At 41.1% G+C, this 15,109-nt stretch overlaps 1 protein-coding gene across 16 annotated transcripts in view; it reads left to right on the top strand.

The window, feature by feature from the left end:
• LOC134739146 (zinc finger protein 717-like) overlaps positions 1 to 15,109 on the top strand; it is a 40,945-nt gene that overhangs the window by 16,977 nt on the left and 8,859 nt on the right. For 2 of the 16 annotated variants that reach the window (XM_063661487.1, XM_063661484.1), the window contains exons 3-5: positions 3,706 to 3,905; positions 6,925 to 7,054; positions 11,575 to 13,145. The exons of 2 other annotated variants lie outside the window; for them this stretch is intronic. Coding sequence is in view for 1 of the 14 variants with exons in the window: in XM_063661499.1 (XP_063517569.1) it covers positions 3,996 to 5,399 (1,404 nt within the window). In the remaining 13 variants the exon portion in view is untranslated. Of the gene's footprint in view, positions 1 to 3,705; positions 6,905 to 6,924; positions 7,055 to 11,574; positions 13,146 to 15,109 lie in introns of those variants that run through there. 12 more of the 16 variants (XM_063661485.1, XM_063661489.1, XM_063661492.1 and 9 more) reach the window with 10 other exon arrangements.

Below are 15,109 nucleotides of genomic sequence, written 5' to 3' on the forward strand. Positions count from 1 at the left end.
CATCATCTGGAAGTGAAACTCCCCACTTTACCCTCTGCACAGCAAATTAGCACCAAATTCTTTTTCTTTTCCCCTTTTCCTTTTTAAGGGTTACTTCCCTGTTCTGTATTCTTACTGCTCTGTGATAGGATGAATGTGATCATCTATCAGTCTATTTTCTTCCCCTCTGAATCTCCCCAAAGTCCTTACCCATTCTCCCTCTGGGTGACTGTTAAAATGCATATTTGGTTATGTAACATTCTTGTTCTTACAGGTATGTATTACACACATTACACTCACAAATGAGTGTAAATTTTACACAGATTTACACATTATTTATACCAGGTGGTTAGGGAAATAGGAGTGTTCACCCTAGGGTGGACACAAGCAGTCATTGGGCATGAGGAAGGAAATGTTCAGATGCTTGTGTACATTATTTTAATTTATAAATAATTTAAAAATAAGGTTTGGAGTTAGGTCAGATATTTACATGCAGACTCACTCCATAATCAGTTCCTTCAGTGTTGTGTTCTCTCTCATCACAGCCCAGTGTCATTCACCTAGACAGGGTGCTGGGTGCAGTTCTGTTAATGTGATATGTGTTCTTCCTGTCCTTATGACTAGGCTCCGGTGTTGCCTCATAGTCATGAGAACACACGGTTCACATGGAAGTACTAAGCATCTTTGGTTTTTCAATGAAGTGCAACCTTCTAATACAATATAGAACTATATTTTCTCTTTTCTTACTGCAGTCAACATTAAACTTATATCTCTACTAGTTCATCTATCATATTGTTCCAGGTATGTATTTATAATTTTTGTCATCATATCAGATTACAGCAGAATTTTATTCCTACTTTTATCTTTCACAATAAGGATGATTCTACATCTACAAGGTAAACTCTGTAATCTATTTTATTAACAAAACATTATAGTGGCAGGATACTTCTACTGTGCTTGTTCTTTCTCCATATAGAGTACAGAGAAGCTACAGTTTATGTAAGATACACATAAGAGACATGCAGCTACAGAAGAATGAACTCTGACATTCCTATTCTTGTGACCCTGGGCTGATGACTTGAGGAGAAATGTGCTATTACAGGGGTTGGGGTCCTTTGAGGAGGTAGCCGTGCACTTCACCTGGGAGGAGTGGCAGGACCTGGATGATGCTCAGAGGACCCTGTACAGGGACATGATTCTGGAGACCTACAGCAGCCTGGTATCATTGAGTGAGTGAAGCTTCCCAGTAACCCCCAGAAGCAACACTTACTTCCACGTTGGTAAATATAGGAAGCATTTATAAGGTTTCTTTTTTTTTATTGAGATGGAGTCTCACTCCATCGCCCAGGCTGGAGTGCAGTGGCATGATCTCAGCTCACTGCAAGCTCCGCCTCCTGGGTTCATGCCATTCTCCTGCCTCAGCCTCCAGAGTAGCTGGGACTACAGTTGTCCACCACCACACCCAGCTAATTTTTTGTATTTTTAGTAGAGATGGGGTTTGACTGTGTTAGCCAGGATGGTCTCGATCTCCTGACCTCATGATCCACCCACCTCGGCCTCCCAAAGTGCTGGGATTACAGGTTTGAACCACCACGCCCAGCCCCACATTTATAAGGTTTAATGCTATTCCATGTGAAGAATGTGTCAACCCTCTCTAACAAAAGATTCAGATAGGCTCCTTCATTATCCAGCTTCTGAAACCGAGCTGTTGTCATTCTGAAAAGGACCTTACTTTGCAGTTTGGCTAAGTCCTCCATTATTTCCCATTACCAGGCCATTGCGTTACCAAACCTGAGGTGATCTTCAAGTTGGAGCAAGGAGCAGAGCTATGGTTAGGAGAAGAATGAGTGAATCAGTGTCTCTCAGGTTGGTCACTGCATCCTGAGCAGGGAAGTCAGGAAGAGCAAAGCCCAGCAGATATCTGCATTGTTGACTTGTTTTCACCAGTTTTTCTCCCAGGTCCCATACCTGAAGACAGCTGGTCTTTGTGCATCAAACATGTGAATTATATCATCTCCAAGGAGGGCTTTCATGCATATATCCCTGAATTTGATTTTGCTGAATATTTAAAAATATTTCCTCAATCTAGTCCCTACCTTGCTCTTCTTAGACATTTTTCTTTGCTGTTCATTTTCTCAGTTGTCTTCTTTTCCTCCATTTTCATGGACTGCTTTTTTCCCCCAGACATTTATTCATACATCCATTTATTCTTTCAACACATCTTAATTGAGGAGCTTGTAAGCCGTGGTAACTTTATACTTGCATTTATAACAGCAATGGTCAAAATAATGTCTTTTTCATAAAGTGTACATTGTGATAAGAGAAAAACAAAATAATATATGTTAAGTAGTTGTAAAAGAACCATGTGGAATATTTAACCAGAGTGAGAAAAAAAGATATAATTTAGGAAAGATGTTAAGACAATGCAGTGTCAGAGGCATTGTTAACTTTGGCATAGCTCCAGTTCAATTTCACTCTTTTCCAATTATGGCACATAGTAGGTGAATATAAATATATATGTAAGAGTGGACATCACAATTGGAGATACCAACTTAAAAATTGGTAAGTCACAGCTGGTGTTTAGAATCATAATTATAGAGGAGGTCACCTAGGGAGTTGAACAAAAAATAAGAGCAATCTAAGAGTGAGGCTTTTTTTATAATGACACCAGAAATCCTTACAGTGAGGAAGACCCAGCATAAGAGCATGGAACAGGATAGGCCTGGACTTTGGAAGAGAACCAGGAGGTTCTGGATTCCAAAGCCTATTGAAGCAAAGGTTTGATGTTGAAGGGCTGGGATTTCTGTTTGGCAGTAGACAGTGAGAAGTGTACAAGAGACCCCATTTTTCTCTGAAACTAGGAGACAGCTGAAACTTGAACACACAAAATAAAAACCTTCAGAGGCATTGAATTATGAAGCAGGGATGGATGTGCCAGGAATTTGGGGGGAGAATATCAGGGCTGTTCATCTCGGAAGGAACCCATAAATGACTTTTCAAAGATGGTGAACACCACCCGAGTTCCAGAACTGAATCCTTAGGACCAGCAGGGAGGGGATGCCCACAGTGGTGGAGTGGCACTTCATGTACCTATTACAGTTCTGAGAAGTGAAGCAAGTCAGTTTAAATTAGAAATTTGAAAGAAGCAGTCTTCATCTAGTTTGGAGGAGAGACTTTGTATTTGAAAAATGCCCAGATGCCTATAGACATTCCCAGGGAAGCATGAAAACTAAAGAAACACTGGTATAAAATCTGGTCCTGAAGACACGTGGCCATCATGGGCACCTGCAGGTAGCTGATCCAGGAATACCTTATCATCTTCAAGGCAGAATGAGAAAAATAGCAGCATAAGATACCTCCTGTTGTTACAAGAATGAAATGGAGAAAAACAATAGAGAAAACAGTTGGCAGGTGATAAGCACTTAGGTGAAAATTACAACTAGGTGTAGGTGAATATTTTTTACCAAATATATTTGATGAAACAAAAAACAGTGAAAGACATGATTTCACATTAGAAAATCTATTAATGTAATTTCTTATATTAAGTTAGTAGGAACAGCCATGTGCTTATAAAACCAGTACTGATTATTGATTTTTAAAGAACCTTATGCCACTAGGAGAGAAAGTAACTTCATTGAGTCTTTACATAAGCATTCCATAACAAATGCTTACGTGTGGTTCATGGATTTTTGTTTCGCTTTGTTTTGTTTTGTTTTTTCATTTCAGATATCCAGACAGTTGACATAATTGAAAGAAGCCAGGAAGTTCATCAGAGACATATATGGCAGGTTGCAATCATCAACAGCAAAACATCAACTGAGGAAACAGTTGAATTAGGAAAAATACTTAATTTGAGCTTAAACTGTATTCCAAATATGATGGTAAATAATGCAAGTGATTCAGGAATGAGGGCTGAGGAGTTAAATGTAAGTCAGAACATATTTATCTCTATTGAGCCTCATGAAATGCAGGCAGGAGGAAAACTTGATGATTGAAGTATAACTGGGAAATCTCTCATGTGTCATGAGTATCTTAGTCACCATAACAAGAGTCATATGGGACAGCAGCTTTTTGAATATAGTGGACAAGGAAAAGCTTTCAGCACTGAGGCAGAGAAGGTTCATGGTAGAGAGACTGCATGTACTTATAATGAATATGGGAAATCCTGTGATAAGTCAGCACTCTCTTCCCAGAAGATAAATGTTGAATGTAATGTATGTGGGAAAATGTTCGGTAAAAAGTCTAAACTTACCAAATATCAGAAAATACACACAGGAGACAAACCCTATAAATGTATACAATATGAGAAATCCTTCATTAGGAAATCATACCTTGCAAATCATCAGAGAACACATACACAGGAGAAACCCTTTGCATGTACCAAATGTGAGAAATCCTTCTGTCAGAAGTCAAATCTAATTGTTCATCAGAGAATCCACACAGGGAAAAAGCCCTATGAGTGTCATGAATGTGGGGAAACCTTCTGCCAAATGTTAGCCATTATTTATCATCACCGAATACACACAGGAGAAAAACCCTATGAATGTATGGAATTTGGGAAAACCTTCTACCAGAGGTCAGCCCTCAATGTACATCAGAGAATTCACACAGGAGAGAAACCATGTAAGTGTAATGAATGTAGGGAAACTTTTTATCAGAAGTCAGTCCTCACTGTACATCAGAGAATTCACACAGGTGAGAAACCATATGAATGTAAAGAATGTAGGAAAACTTTCTACCATAAGTCAGCCCTCACGGTACATCAGAGAACTCACACAGATGAGAATCCATATGAATGTAAAGAATGCAGGAAAACTTCTGCTCAGAAGTCAAAACTTTCTGTATATCAGAGAGCTCACACAGGGGAAAAACCCTATGAATGTAATGAATGTGGAAAAACATTTTGCCTGAATTCAATTCTCATTATACATCAAAGAACTCACTCAGGTGAGAAACCATATGAATGTAATAAATGTGGAAAAACCTTTAGCCAGAAGTCAAATCTCAGGATGCATCAGGGTACTCACGCAGGGGAAAAACCCTATGAGTGTAATGAATGTGGGAGAACTTTTAGCCAGAAGTCAAACCTGAGGATGTATCAGAGTACTCACACAGGGGAGAAACCCTACAAATGTAGTGAATGTGGAAAATCCTTCTACCAGAAGACAGTGCTCACTATGCATCAGAGAACTCACACAGGAGAAAAACCCTATGTTTGTAACGAATGTGGAAAAACCTTTCATCGGAGGGCAAACTACAGCAGGCATCAGAAAACTCACATGGGACAGAAGCCTTATAAATGTAATGGATGTAGGGAAACCTTCTTCCAGAAGTCAGCCCTCACTGTACATGAAAGAATTCACACAGGGAAGAAATCCCATGAATGTAATGAATGTGGGAAAACATTCTACCAGAAGTAATCCCTCATGATACATGAAAGAATACACACAGGGGAGAAACCATATCAGTGTAAAGAATGTGGGAAAAGCTTTTGCCAGAAGTCAACCCTCAGTAGACATGAGAGAACTCACACAGGTGAGAAACCATATGAATGCAAAGAATGTAGGCAAGCTTTCTACCAGAAGTCAGCGCTCACTGTACATTACAGAACTCACTCAGGTGAAGAGGCCTGTTAACATACTGAAGGTGTGAAAAGCCTTATTAGCAAATGAAATCCTACAGCATATCAGTGGATGCATACAGGAAATAAACCCTGTGCATGTAACCAGTGTGAGAAATCCTTCAGTCACAAGTCAAGCCTTACTGTCCATCAGAGAAGTCACACAAGGAAAGCCCTATGACTGTATGAGTGTTGGAAACAGCTTTTAGTAGAAGTCAGACTTCAGGAGACATCAAGAAATTCATACAAGGGAGAAAGCTTAAGAGTATAATGAATGTGGGCTGGGCGCAGTGGCTCACGCCTGTAATCCCAGCTCTTTGGGAGGCCTAGGCGGGTGGATCGTGAGGTCAGGAGATCGAGACCATCCTGGCTAAGATGGTGAAACCGTGTCTCTAATAAAAATACAAAAAAATTAGCTGGGCATGGTGGTGGGTGCCTGTAGCCCCTGCTACTCAGGAGGCTGAGGCAGGAGAATGGCATGAACCTGGGAGGCGGAGATTGCAGTGAGCCAAGATCATGCCACTGCGCTCCAGTGACAAAGTGAGTCTCCAATCTCAAAAAAAAAAAAAGAGTGTAATGAGTGTGCAAAATCCTTTTGTCTGAAGTAACACCTCAGCAGGTATTAGGGAATTCACACAAGAGAGAAATCCTGTGTGTCAGAGACTGGCTGTGTGTTCTACAAAATTCACCCTTTTATCTGTTGGACAGACAGACTGCATTTCTCAGCCCCCTGTTATTGTGGGTGCATTATATAACAGCTCTGTAGTAGAATATGTATGCAAGTAGCCAGGCACAGTAGCTCACGACTGTAATCCCAGCACTTTGGGAGGCTGAGGTGGGCAGATCACGAGGTCAGGAGTTTGAGACCAGCCTGATCAACATCGTGAAACCCTGTTTCTACTAAAAAATATAAAAATTAATAGCCAGTCATGGTGGTGTGCACCTGTAATCCCAGCTACTCTGGAGGCTGAGGTGGGAGAATGGTGTGAACCCAGGAGGCAGAGGTTGCAGTGAGCTGAAATCGTCCCATTGCACTCCAGCCTGGGTGACAGAGCAACACTCCATCTCAAAAAAAAAAAAAAAAAAGTATGTGTGTGATGATCCTTACAGGCCTGGCTCTCACACAGAGTGACATAAAGCCTTCCACATTTTCTCAGATCCTGTGGTACTGAAGTACTGATGACCCCTATGATGGCCTTGGGAGCCATAGGTGGGAAAAGGTGACTGCTTTAAGACTGAAGGAATTACATACACCTACTATGTCCCAACAAAAATTAAAAATAAAAACATTGAACTGATTGTCTATCCTTGGCTTACTCTTTTAGGACATGTGTTAATCCATGGCAAGTGGCGCACACAAGTGTGGCAACGTTTTTTCCGAGTACAGTAGTTTAATGGGGAAGAACAGTATTGAAGAACATGTCAAAGACAGAAACAGACACCTGCTGAGGCAAGGTAACATATACAGGATCTTGACGAATAGGATTTTGCAGTGGTGGAGTGACACAGCTCAATTCCAAATGCAGCATGGTGAAATGGGAATGTTTAACAAGGGAGGGGGTTTAGGGTCACTCAGGGTTACGGCTTAGAATCCAAAGATAGGTTTATGATTGTTATGGTGAGAATTAGGGTTACTATCAGTGTGAGGGTTAGGATTAGGGTATGATGTTGGGGTTGGGGACAGCATTAGCATAAGGGTTTAGGGGTTGTGATTAGGATTAGAATTAGGGTTAGGGGTTATGGATTAGGATATGTCAGCTTTGGGATTTGGGTTGTGGTTACATTTTAAGGTTAGGGGGTTAGGATTTGAGGGGTAGGGTTAATGTTTGGGGTTAGCATTAGTGGTTATGGTGAGGGGTTGCAGTCAGATTAGGGTTAGGGTTTAGGGTTTGGGCTAGGGTTATGGGCTACCATTAGTGGGTTTGTGTTATGGTAAGGGTTAGGGGTTAGGGTTAAGGTTTAGAATTAGGATGAGGGTTAGTGGGTTAGGGATGTGGGTTCAGGTTCAGGTTATGGATAGGGGTTAGGGTTAAGGTTTAGGGTTGGGGGTTGGAGTTAGGGTTAGGGTTATGGTTTAGGGGTTAGAGTTAGGGTTAATGCTAGGGTTAGGGTTGGGGTTAGGTGTTAGGTTCAGGGCTGGTTCTGGGGTCAGGGTCATGGTTAGGGGTAAGGGTTAGGTATAGAGTTGGGTTAGGGTTAAGGGTTAAGGTTAGGGGTTAGGGTAGGGTTAGGGGTTGGGTTTGGCATTGGGGTTGGGGTTAGGGTTAGGGTAGGGTTAGGGTTTGGGGGTTAGAGGTTAGAGGGTTAGGATTAGGGGTTAGTGGTTTCGTTTAGGGGTTGGCGGTAGGGTTAGGGGTTGGTGGTAGAGTTTGGGGCTGGGGTTAGGGTTGGGGGTTATGGGGATAGGGTTGTGGTTAGGGGTTAGGGCTAGGGTTAGGGGTTGGGGTGAGGGTTAGGGTTGGGGTCAGGGTAGGGTTAGGGTTAAGGGTTAGGGTTAGGGGTTAACTTTAGGGGTTAGGTGTTAGGGCTAGGGCTATTGGTAAGGGTTAGGTTTAGAGTTAGGTGTTAGGATTAGGGGTTAGGGTTAAAGGTTAGGGTTGTTGTTGTGGTTAAGGTTAGGGTTACAGGTGTGGGATTACAGTCGTGAGCCATGATGCCTAGCCTCCCCATCTTGAAAAATTGGCATATATGGTCCAAATAAATTACCACATTACTTCATATAAATAAAACTTATTATGTAAGTCCTAATTAATTAGTGAAGGGGTGATTATCCTCATTGCTTCAACAGTTAGCAGTAGAATTTGGTCTGTTCTTAAACCTGCAAATAATAAATGGTGTTTCATAGTGGGTTGCTGTATTGTGAGTGCAGTGCTCCCATCCTTTAAGGCCCCCATACCCAGTGCCTGATATTACTGTGGTTAATTTTTTTTATTTTGGTAGGTTTTTGGGGAATACAATGGTTCTTTTTTTATTTCAACAGATTTTTGGGGAACAGGTGCTGTTTGGTTACATGAATAAGTTCTTTAGTGGCGATTTCTGAGATTTTTGGTGCACCCATCACCCAAGCAGTGTACACTATACCCAACATGTAGTGTTTTATCCCTCACTGCACCCACCCCACCACTCCTAGCCTTTCCCCTAAGTCCCCGAAGACTATTGTATCATTCTTATGCCTTTGCATCCTCATACCTTAGCTCCCACTTATGAGTGAGAACATACAATGTTTGGTTTTCCATTCCTAAGTTACTTCACTTAGAATAATGGTGTCCAGTTTCATCCAGGTTGTTGTGAATACATTCTTTCATTCCATCTTATGGCTGAGTAGTATTCCATGTTAAATATATATGCCACATATTCTTTATCCATTTATTGATTGATGGGCATTTAGGCTCATTTCAAATTCTTGCAGTTGCATATTGTGCTGCTATAAACATGCATTTGCAAGTATCTTTTTCATATAATGACTTCTTTTCCTCTGGGTAGATACCCAGGAGTGGGATTCCTGGATCAAATGATAGATCTGCTTTTAGTTCTTTCCGAAATCTCTTCACTGTTTTCCATAGCTGTTGTACTAGTTTACATTCCCTCCAAAAAGTGTAAAAGTGTTCCCTTTTTACTACATCCATGCCAACAGCTATTATTTGTTGATTTTTTGATTATGACCATTCTTGTAGGAGTGAGGTGCTATTGTATTGTATTGTGGTTTTGATTTGCATTTCCCTGATAATTAGTTATGTTGAGCATTTTTACATGCGTTTGTTTGCTAGTTGTATATCTTATTTTGAGAATTGTCTATTCATGTCCTTAGCCCACTTTTTGATGGGTTTTTTTTTCTTGCTGGTTTGTTTGAGTTCCTTGCAGATTCTACATATTAGTCCTTTAATCAGAAGTATAGATTGTGAAGATTTTCTCCCACTCTGTAGGTTATCTGTTTACTCTGCTGATTATTTCTTTTACTGTGAAGAAGCCTTTTAGTTTAATTAAGTCCCATCTATTTATCTTTGTTTTAGTTGAATTTGCTTTTTGGGTTATTGGTCGTGAAGTCTTTGCCTAAGCCAATGTCTAGAAGGGTTTTTCCAATGTCATCTTCTAGAATTTTTGTGGTTTCAAGTATTAAAGTCCTTGATCCATCTTGAGTTGATTTTTGTATAGGGTGAGAAATGAGGATCCACTTTCATTCTTCTACGTGTGGTTTTGCCATTTATCCCAGCACCATTTGTTGAATAGGATTTTCTTTCCCTGCTTTATGTTTTCATTTGCTTTGTTGAAGATTAGATGACTGTTAAGTATTTGGCTTTATTTCTGGGTTCTCTATTATCTTCCAGTGATCTATGTGCCATTTTTATACCAGTACCATGCTGTTTTGGTGACTATGGCCTTATAGTATAGTTTGAAGTGGGCTTCTAGATTTGTTCTTTTTGCTTAGTCTTGCTTTGGCTATCAGACTCTTTTTTGGTTCTAGGCTTTTATTACATTAAGGTATGTCCCTTCTATGTCTTTTTTGTTTCCATATGAATTTTTCTGGTTCTGTGAAAACTGATGTTGGTACTTTGATGGGGATTGCATTGAGTTTGTAGATTGCTTTTGGCAGTATGGTATTTTCACAATATTGATTTTACCTATCCATTAGCATGGGATGTGTTTCCATTTGTTTGTGTCTGTAATTTCTGTCAGCAGTGTTTTGTAGTTTTCCTTGTAGAGATCTTTTGCTTCTTTAAGTATTCCAGATGTAATTAAGATTTTGTCTGCAAAGATTGCACGCAATTGACAATTATAGGAATATACTATTATAATTATAGGAATTATAATATTCCTAAGGTTTTTATTGCAGCTATTGTAAAAGGGGGTGAGTTCTTGATTTGATTCTCAGCATGGTTATTGTTAGTGTATAGCAGAGCCACTGGCTTGTGAACATTAATTTTGTATCCTGAAACTGCTGAATTCATTTACCAATTCTAGTAGCTTTTGGGATGAGTCTAGGGTTTTCTAGGTATATGATCATGTCATCAGCAAAGAGTGACAGTTCGACATCTTTACCGATTTGGATGCCGTTTATTTCTCTTATCTGATTGCTCTGGTGAGGACTTCTAGTACTGTGTTGAATAGAAGTGGTGAAAGTGGGCATCATCGTCTTTTTCCAGTTCTCAGGGGGAATGCTTTCAACTTTTCCCCATTCAGTATAATGTTGGTTGTGTGTTTGTCATATATGGCTTTTATTACCTTAAGGTATGCCCCTTCTATGTCGATTTTCCTGAGGGTTTTAAACATAAAGGGATTCTGGATTTTGTCAAATGCTTTTCCTATGTCAGTGTTCCTGAGGGTTTTAAGCATAAAGTGATGCTGGATTTTGTCAAATCCTTTTTCTGCAGGTATTGAGATGATCATGTGATTTTTGTTTTTAATTCTGTTTATATGGTGTATCACATTTATTGACTTGCCGATGTTTAACCATCCTGAATCTCTGGTTTCTCTTCAGATCGTATACATCTTTCGCCTTTGATGGTAAATTTTATTTGCCAAGTTGGGTTGCCTAAACACTCTGAATGTGTCTGCGAGGGTGTTCCTTGATGAGATGAACATTTGAATATGTAGACTTAGTAAAGTAGTTGCCCTCCTCAATGTGGGTGGGCCTCATCCAATCCATTAAAAACCCAAATAAAACACAAAGGTAGAGGAAGAGAGAATTCACTCTCTTTGTCTGATGATTTCAGAGCTGAGACATAGATTGAAGTCAGACGTTGACTGTAACTTATGCCATCAGCTTTCCTGGTTCTCAAGACTTTAGGCTTTGACTGGGACTCCAACATTGGCAGTCCTGGTTCTTCAGCTTGCTGACTGCAGGTCCTGGGACTTCTTAGCCTCCATAACCACATTAGCCAATTCCTGACAATAAACCTATATATATTCATGCAACTGATAAATACTTTGTTGTTACAGATTTGGCTACCATGTTCTTTTTGTGCCTATTTTAACAGAGTCTCAGTCATAGCCTGCCTTCATCTCTGAAGGGACCAGGCGACCCACGGAGTGCCTCGGCAGCCTTGTCATTGTATGCAATCTTCACAGACAAGATCTCACTGCAACCACCTTTCTACAGGAGCACAGGTGTGACATTATACTGATGACATCATTCTCAGAGAAAATTCATTTTACACACTAAGGACACACAGATACAAGGAGGCTTACACAAAGGGAATGGACCTTTCCCTAACACACTGGTGCAAGGCCCTGCCACTTTGCTTCAATTCCTGAAAATTCCTTGGTAAACATGGGGCTGCCCTATTCCTGAGACTTTCAAAAAATAGTTATTGATCCTCTCAGCATCCACAATGTTAATACAAGCCCAGCAGTGTTTAATTTGTGTTTTGTTTTTTGGAGGCACAGTCTTGCTCTGTCACCCAGACTGGTGTGAAGTGGCACGATTTCATCTCACTGCAGCCTCGACCTCCTGAGCTCAAGCAATTCTCCCATCTCGGCCTTCCAAGTAGCTAAGACTGCAGGTGTGTGCCACGACACTCAGCTAATTTTGTTTTCTTTTTTTTTTTTGGTAGAGAAAAGGTCTTGCTATGTTACCCAGGCTGGTCTCAAACTCCTGGGCTGAAGCGATCCTCTTGCCTCGGCCTCCCAAAGTTCTGGGGTTACAGGTGTGAGCCACTGTGCCCAGCCCTTTAATTCTTCACTTGGGGTTCAGGTGACAACATATTTCTTATTTACAAATCTTACTTAATCTCACTGATGCTGTCATTGGCAAACTGACCCACCTTGAAAGAAGCCTCCTTCAACAAGTCTGGAATCTGTCCAAATTTAAATTAACAGGTGCCCCTATGAATATCCTCAGAGAACACACTGTGGATGCTTTAGCAACCTCTTCTCATGCTTCCTGAAGTATCTGGGTTGCATATGGTGGCCATAAGTAGTCCATGGGCTTCTGATGTAAAAAACAAACCTGCCCCTTTTGACCCTGTGCTGTACAGCAGCAGGGCAGTGATTGCTGACCACATACTGGACACTCTGGAAACAGAGGGCTCTGCATCCATGTCCACGAGACTTCATGCCTATCTGGTCATCAGGCCTTGGGAAGTAGCACCCCACAGCCTTGGCACAGCTGCAGAGACCTCCTTGCCTCAGGATGGAGTCAAACCTGGACCCCCTACCATCTCATCTGCAGGAATCACTGGCCTGCTTCATCCTCAGGCTGTGGTGCTGGAAGTCACCCGTCTCTGAGGCCCCTCGGGATCGACTGAGTGACCAGCAGTGAAGTTCATCCACCTTCTGAATGAATGCCATCATCAGACATGATGGAGCTCAGTGTGATGCTGCTGCCTTCCCTCCCTTAGCTAGGATGTCCCTGATAAAGGATGACACCCAAGCCTCAGCATGACCGGCCAAACTTGAGGTGGTCATCTCAGCACTGATGCTGGGCCAACAATTAGCCCCATTTGTAAATTTTTACAAACTTTTTGGCAATTGCCAAGAATTGTCCACCTTCCCTCCTCATTGAATTGAAGAAACTTCTTGTCTCATGGATACTCAGAATACAATCAAGGTAACAGATGCCTTTTTTTTTTAACCAAGGACATAGTACGGATCTCACAGGGACACTCCTTATCCCCTGCAGAGTTCCAGACACTACTGATGGTGACCAAGGCAACATTTCATCAGAAAACACAGTGCTGGGCTTGTGAAAGTGTCCAGTAGAGCTTCCACTGCCCCTATACGCTGTAGGCAGCTGCTTTAGTTGAGAGATAGACTGAGCTCCTCAAAGAATTCCTATTTAAGTTACAAAGCAGTGAGTGCCCTGCTGGGTTCCACTGTTGCCCCAGGCTTTGATTACTCTAAGTTCATGCTTCTTAGGAAAGTGCACTTTTTACACCAATGCTACACAGTTCCCTCAGTTGCCTTTACTGGACATCAAGGAGTTCACATTTTTGACAACCATTCAGTCCTGGACTGTCCAGGGGTGGAGGTAGCTCCATACAGGAAGCTGCCTGCTGCTTGTGAATCAGTAATATCAGACTTGCCCAACAACTCACTGGAGACATGAAAACCAATGCCTGGGGAATGCGTGATGTCACCCAAATATTTATGAACACGCTTGTGCTGCCAGAGGCCCCAGATCTCTAAACCAATGCATGGGGAATGCATGACATCACCCAAATATTTACCAACACACTTGTGCTGCCATGGACCCCAGATCACTTTTCCTGTGTCCTGCTAAATAAATGGGGCCAGTAGCTTTGCATCAGCTTCCACATTACATTACTCATAACTGTGGCCTTCCTAATCTCTCATGTCCCTAAGCACTTATTACAATGTCTCAACAGCTTTCTCTCAGCCTCTCAAAATATTAGTCATCATGAAAATAAATGTCTGATGTTAAAACATCGGGGTCAATTGTATTTTGACACCTAAAATTTCATGCAGCACCCCACCATGTCCTCAGCCTAATGGCTTCATGCCCCCACCAGACTGCAAAACTCAATTAGTCAAGCAGATCCCTGAAGGGACCAGGGGTTACCCCACCCTCTGATTTCTACCAAGTCTGCCTCCCACACCCACTATTCCAGAGTGCAAACCCTGGGTAGACCTGCATAAATGCAGTGTCATCCCCCGCTAGGCTGAGTATGTGTGATGAGTAAATTACTGTGAATTTCGTCTGCTTGGTGTTTGTTGTGTCTGCAGCCATTCCCAGAATTCTAGGGCAAGACTAGCTTCTTCACCAATGGGGTGAACAGGAAGGAACCCAACTAGGAATTGCCTTTTTTAAAAAAATCACTTCCCACCCTCTTAATTATGTAATGCATGCATTTTTATAGCTTTTTTTCTCATTCCATTACCTGAGGTCAGCCACTGATATTTAATCCATCCTTAGCCTTGGAGGAGGGCAGAGGAACACTGGTCATATTGATTTCCCTAGCAGTGACATGGTTTCCTCATGTGCCACTCAAGTTATCTCCTTCTTTAACTTGATGCTCAGTAGGTTGCATTTCACTCATCTTTGCAGATTGTTAGGAAGATGAGAATCAGCTTTCATTTTTGATGTTGCCATAGAGAAGACTCCATGGTAATGTTTATTCGCACAATCAACTTTTTCTTTTCCCCCAGAAATTGCAAATTCTTATGTGAGAGACAGCTTTCTGGAGTCTGCAAACATAGATTATCGTCTCTCTTTTGATGGCAAACTTCTTATATCCCCACCAACAATAAGATACTTACATATAATTTTGGCATGTCATATTGATTGCCAACTACAAGTAAGAACATTCCTTGATTTTAAATCTAGACTAATTATGAAAATTTGTGTAGTCACAAAAAATTATTGTGTACAAATTTATAGACCTTAGGATTAAATGAGTTACTATTAACTAATATTTATTGTGCAGTTAGTGTATGGCAGAAGCTTACTATGTACTACTTCATTTTATACTTAAAACAATATTCTATGCAAAATGCTATAATTTCCCCGTGCCTCCAATTTGGACATGTTAAAACTGGGTCTCATAAAATTTT

This window comes from Pongo pygmaeus, chromosome 2 (genome assembly GCF_028885625.2).
Source record: "Pongo pygmaeus isolate AG05252 chromosome 2, NHGRI_mPonPyg2-v2.0_pri, whole genome shotgun sequence".
Lineage (NCBI taxonomy): Eukaryota > Metazoa > Chordata > Mammalia > Primates > Hominidae > Pongo > Pongo pygmaeus.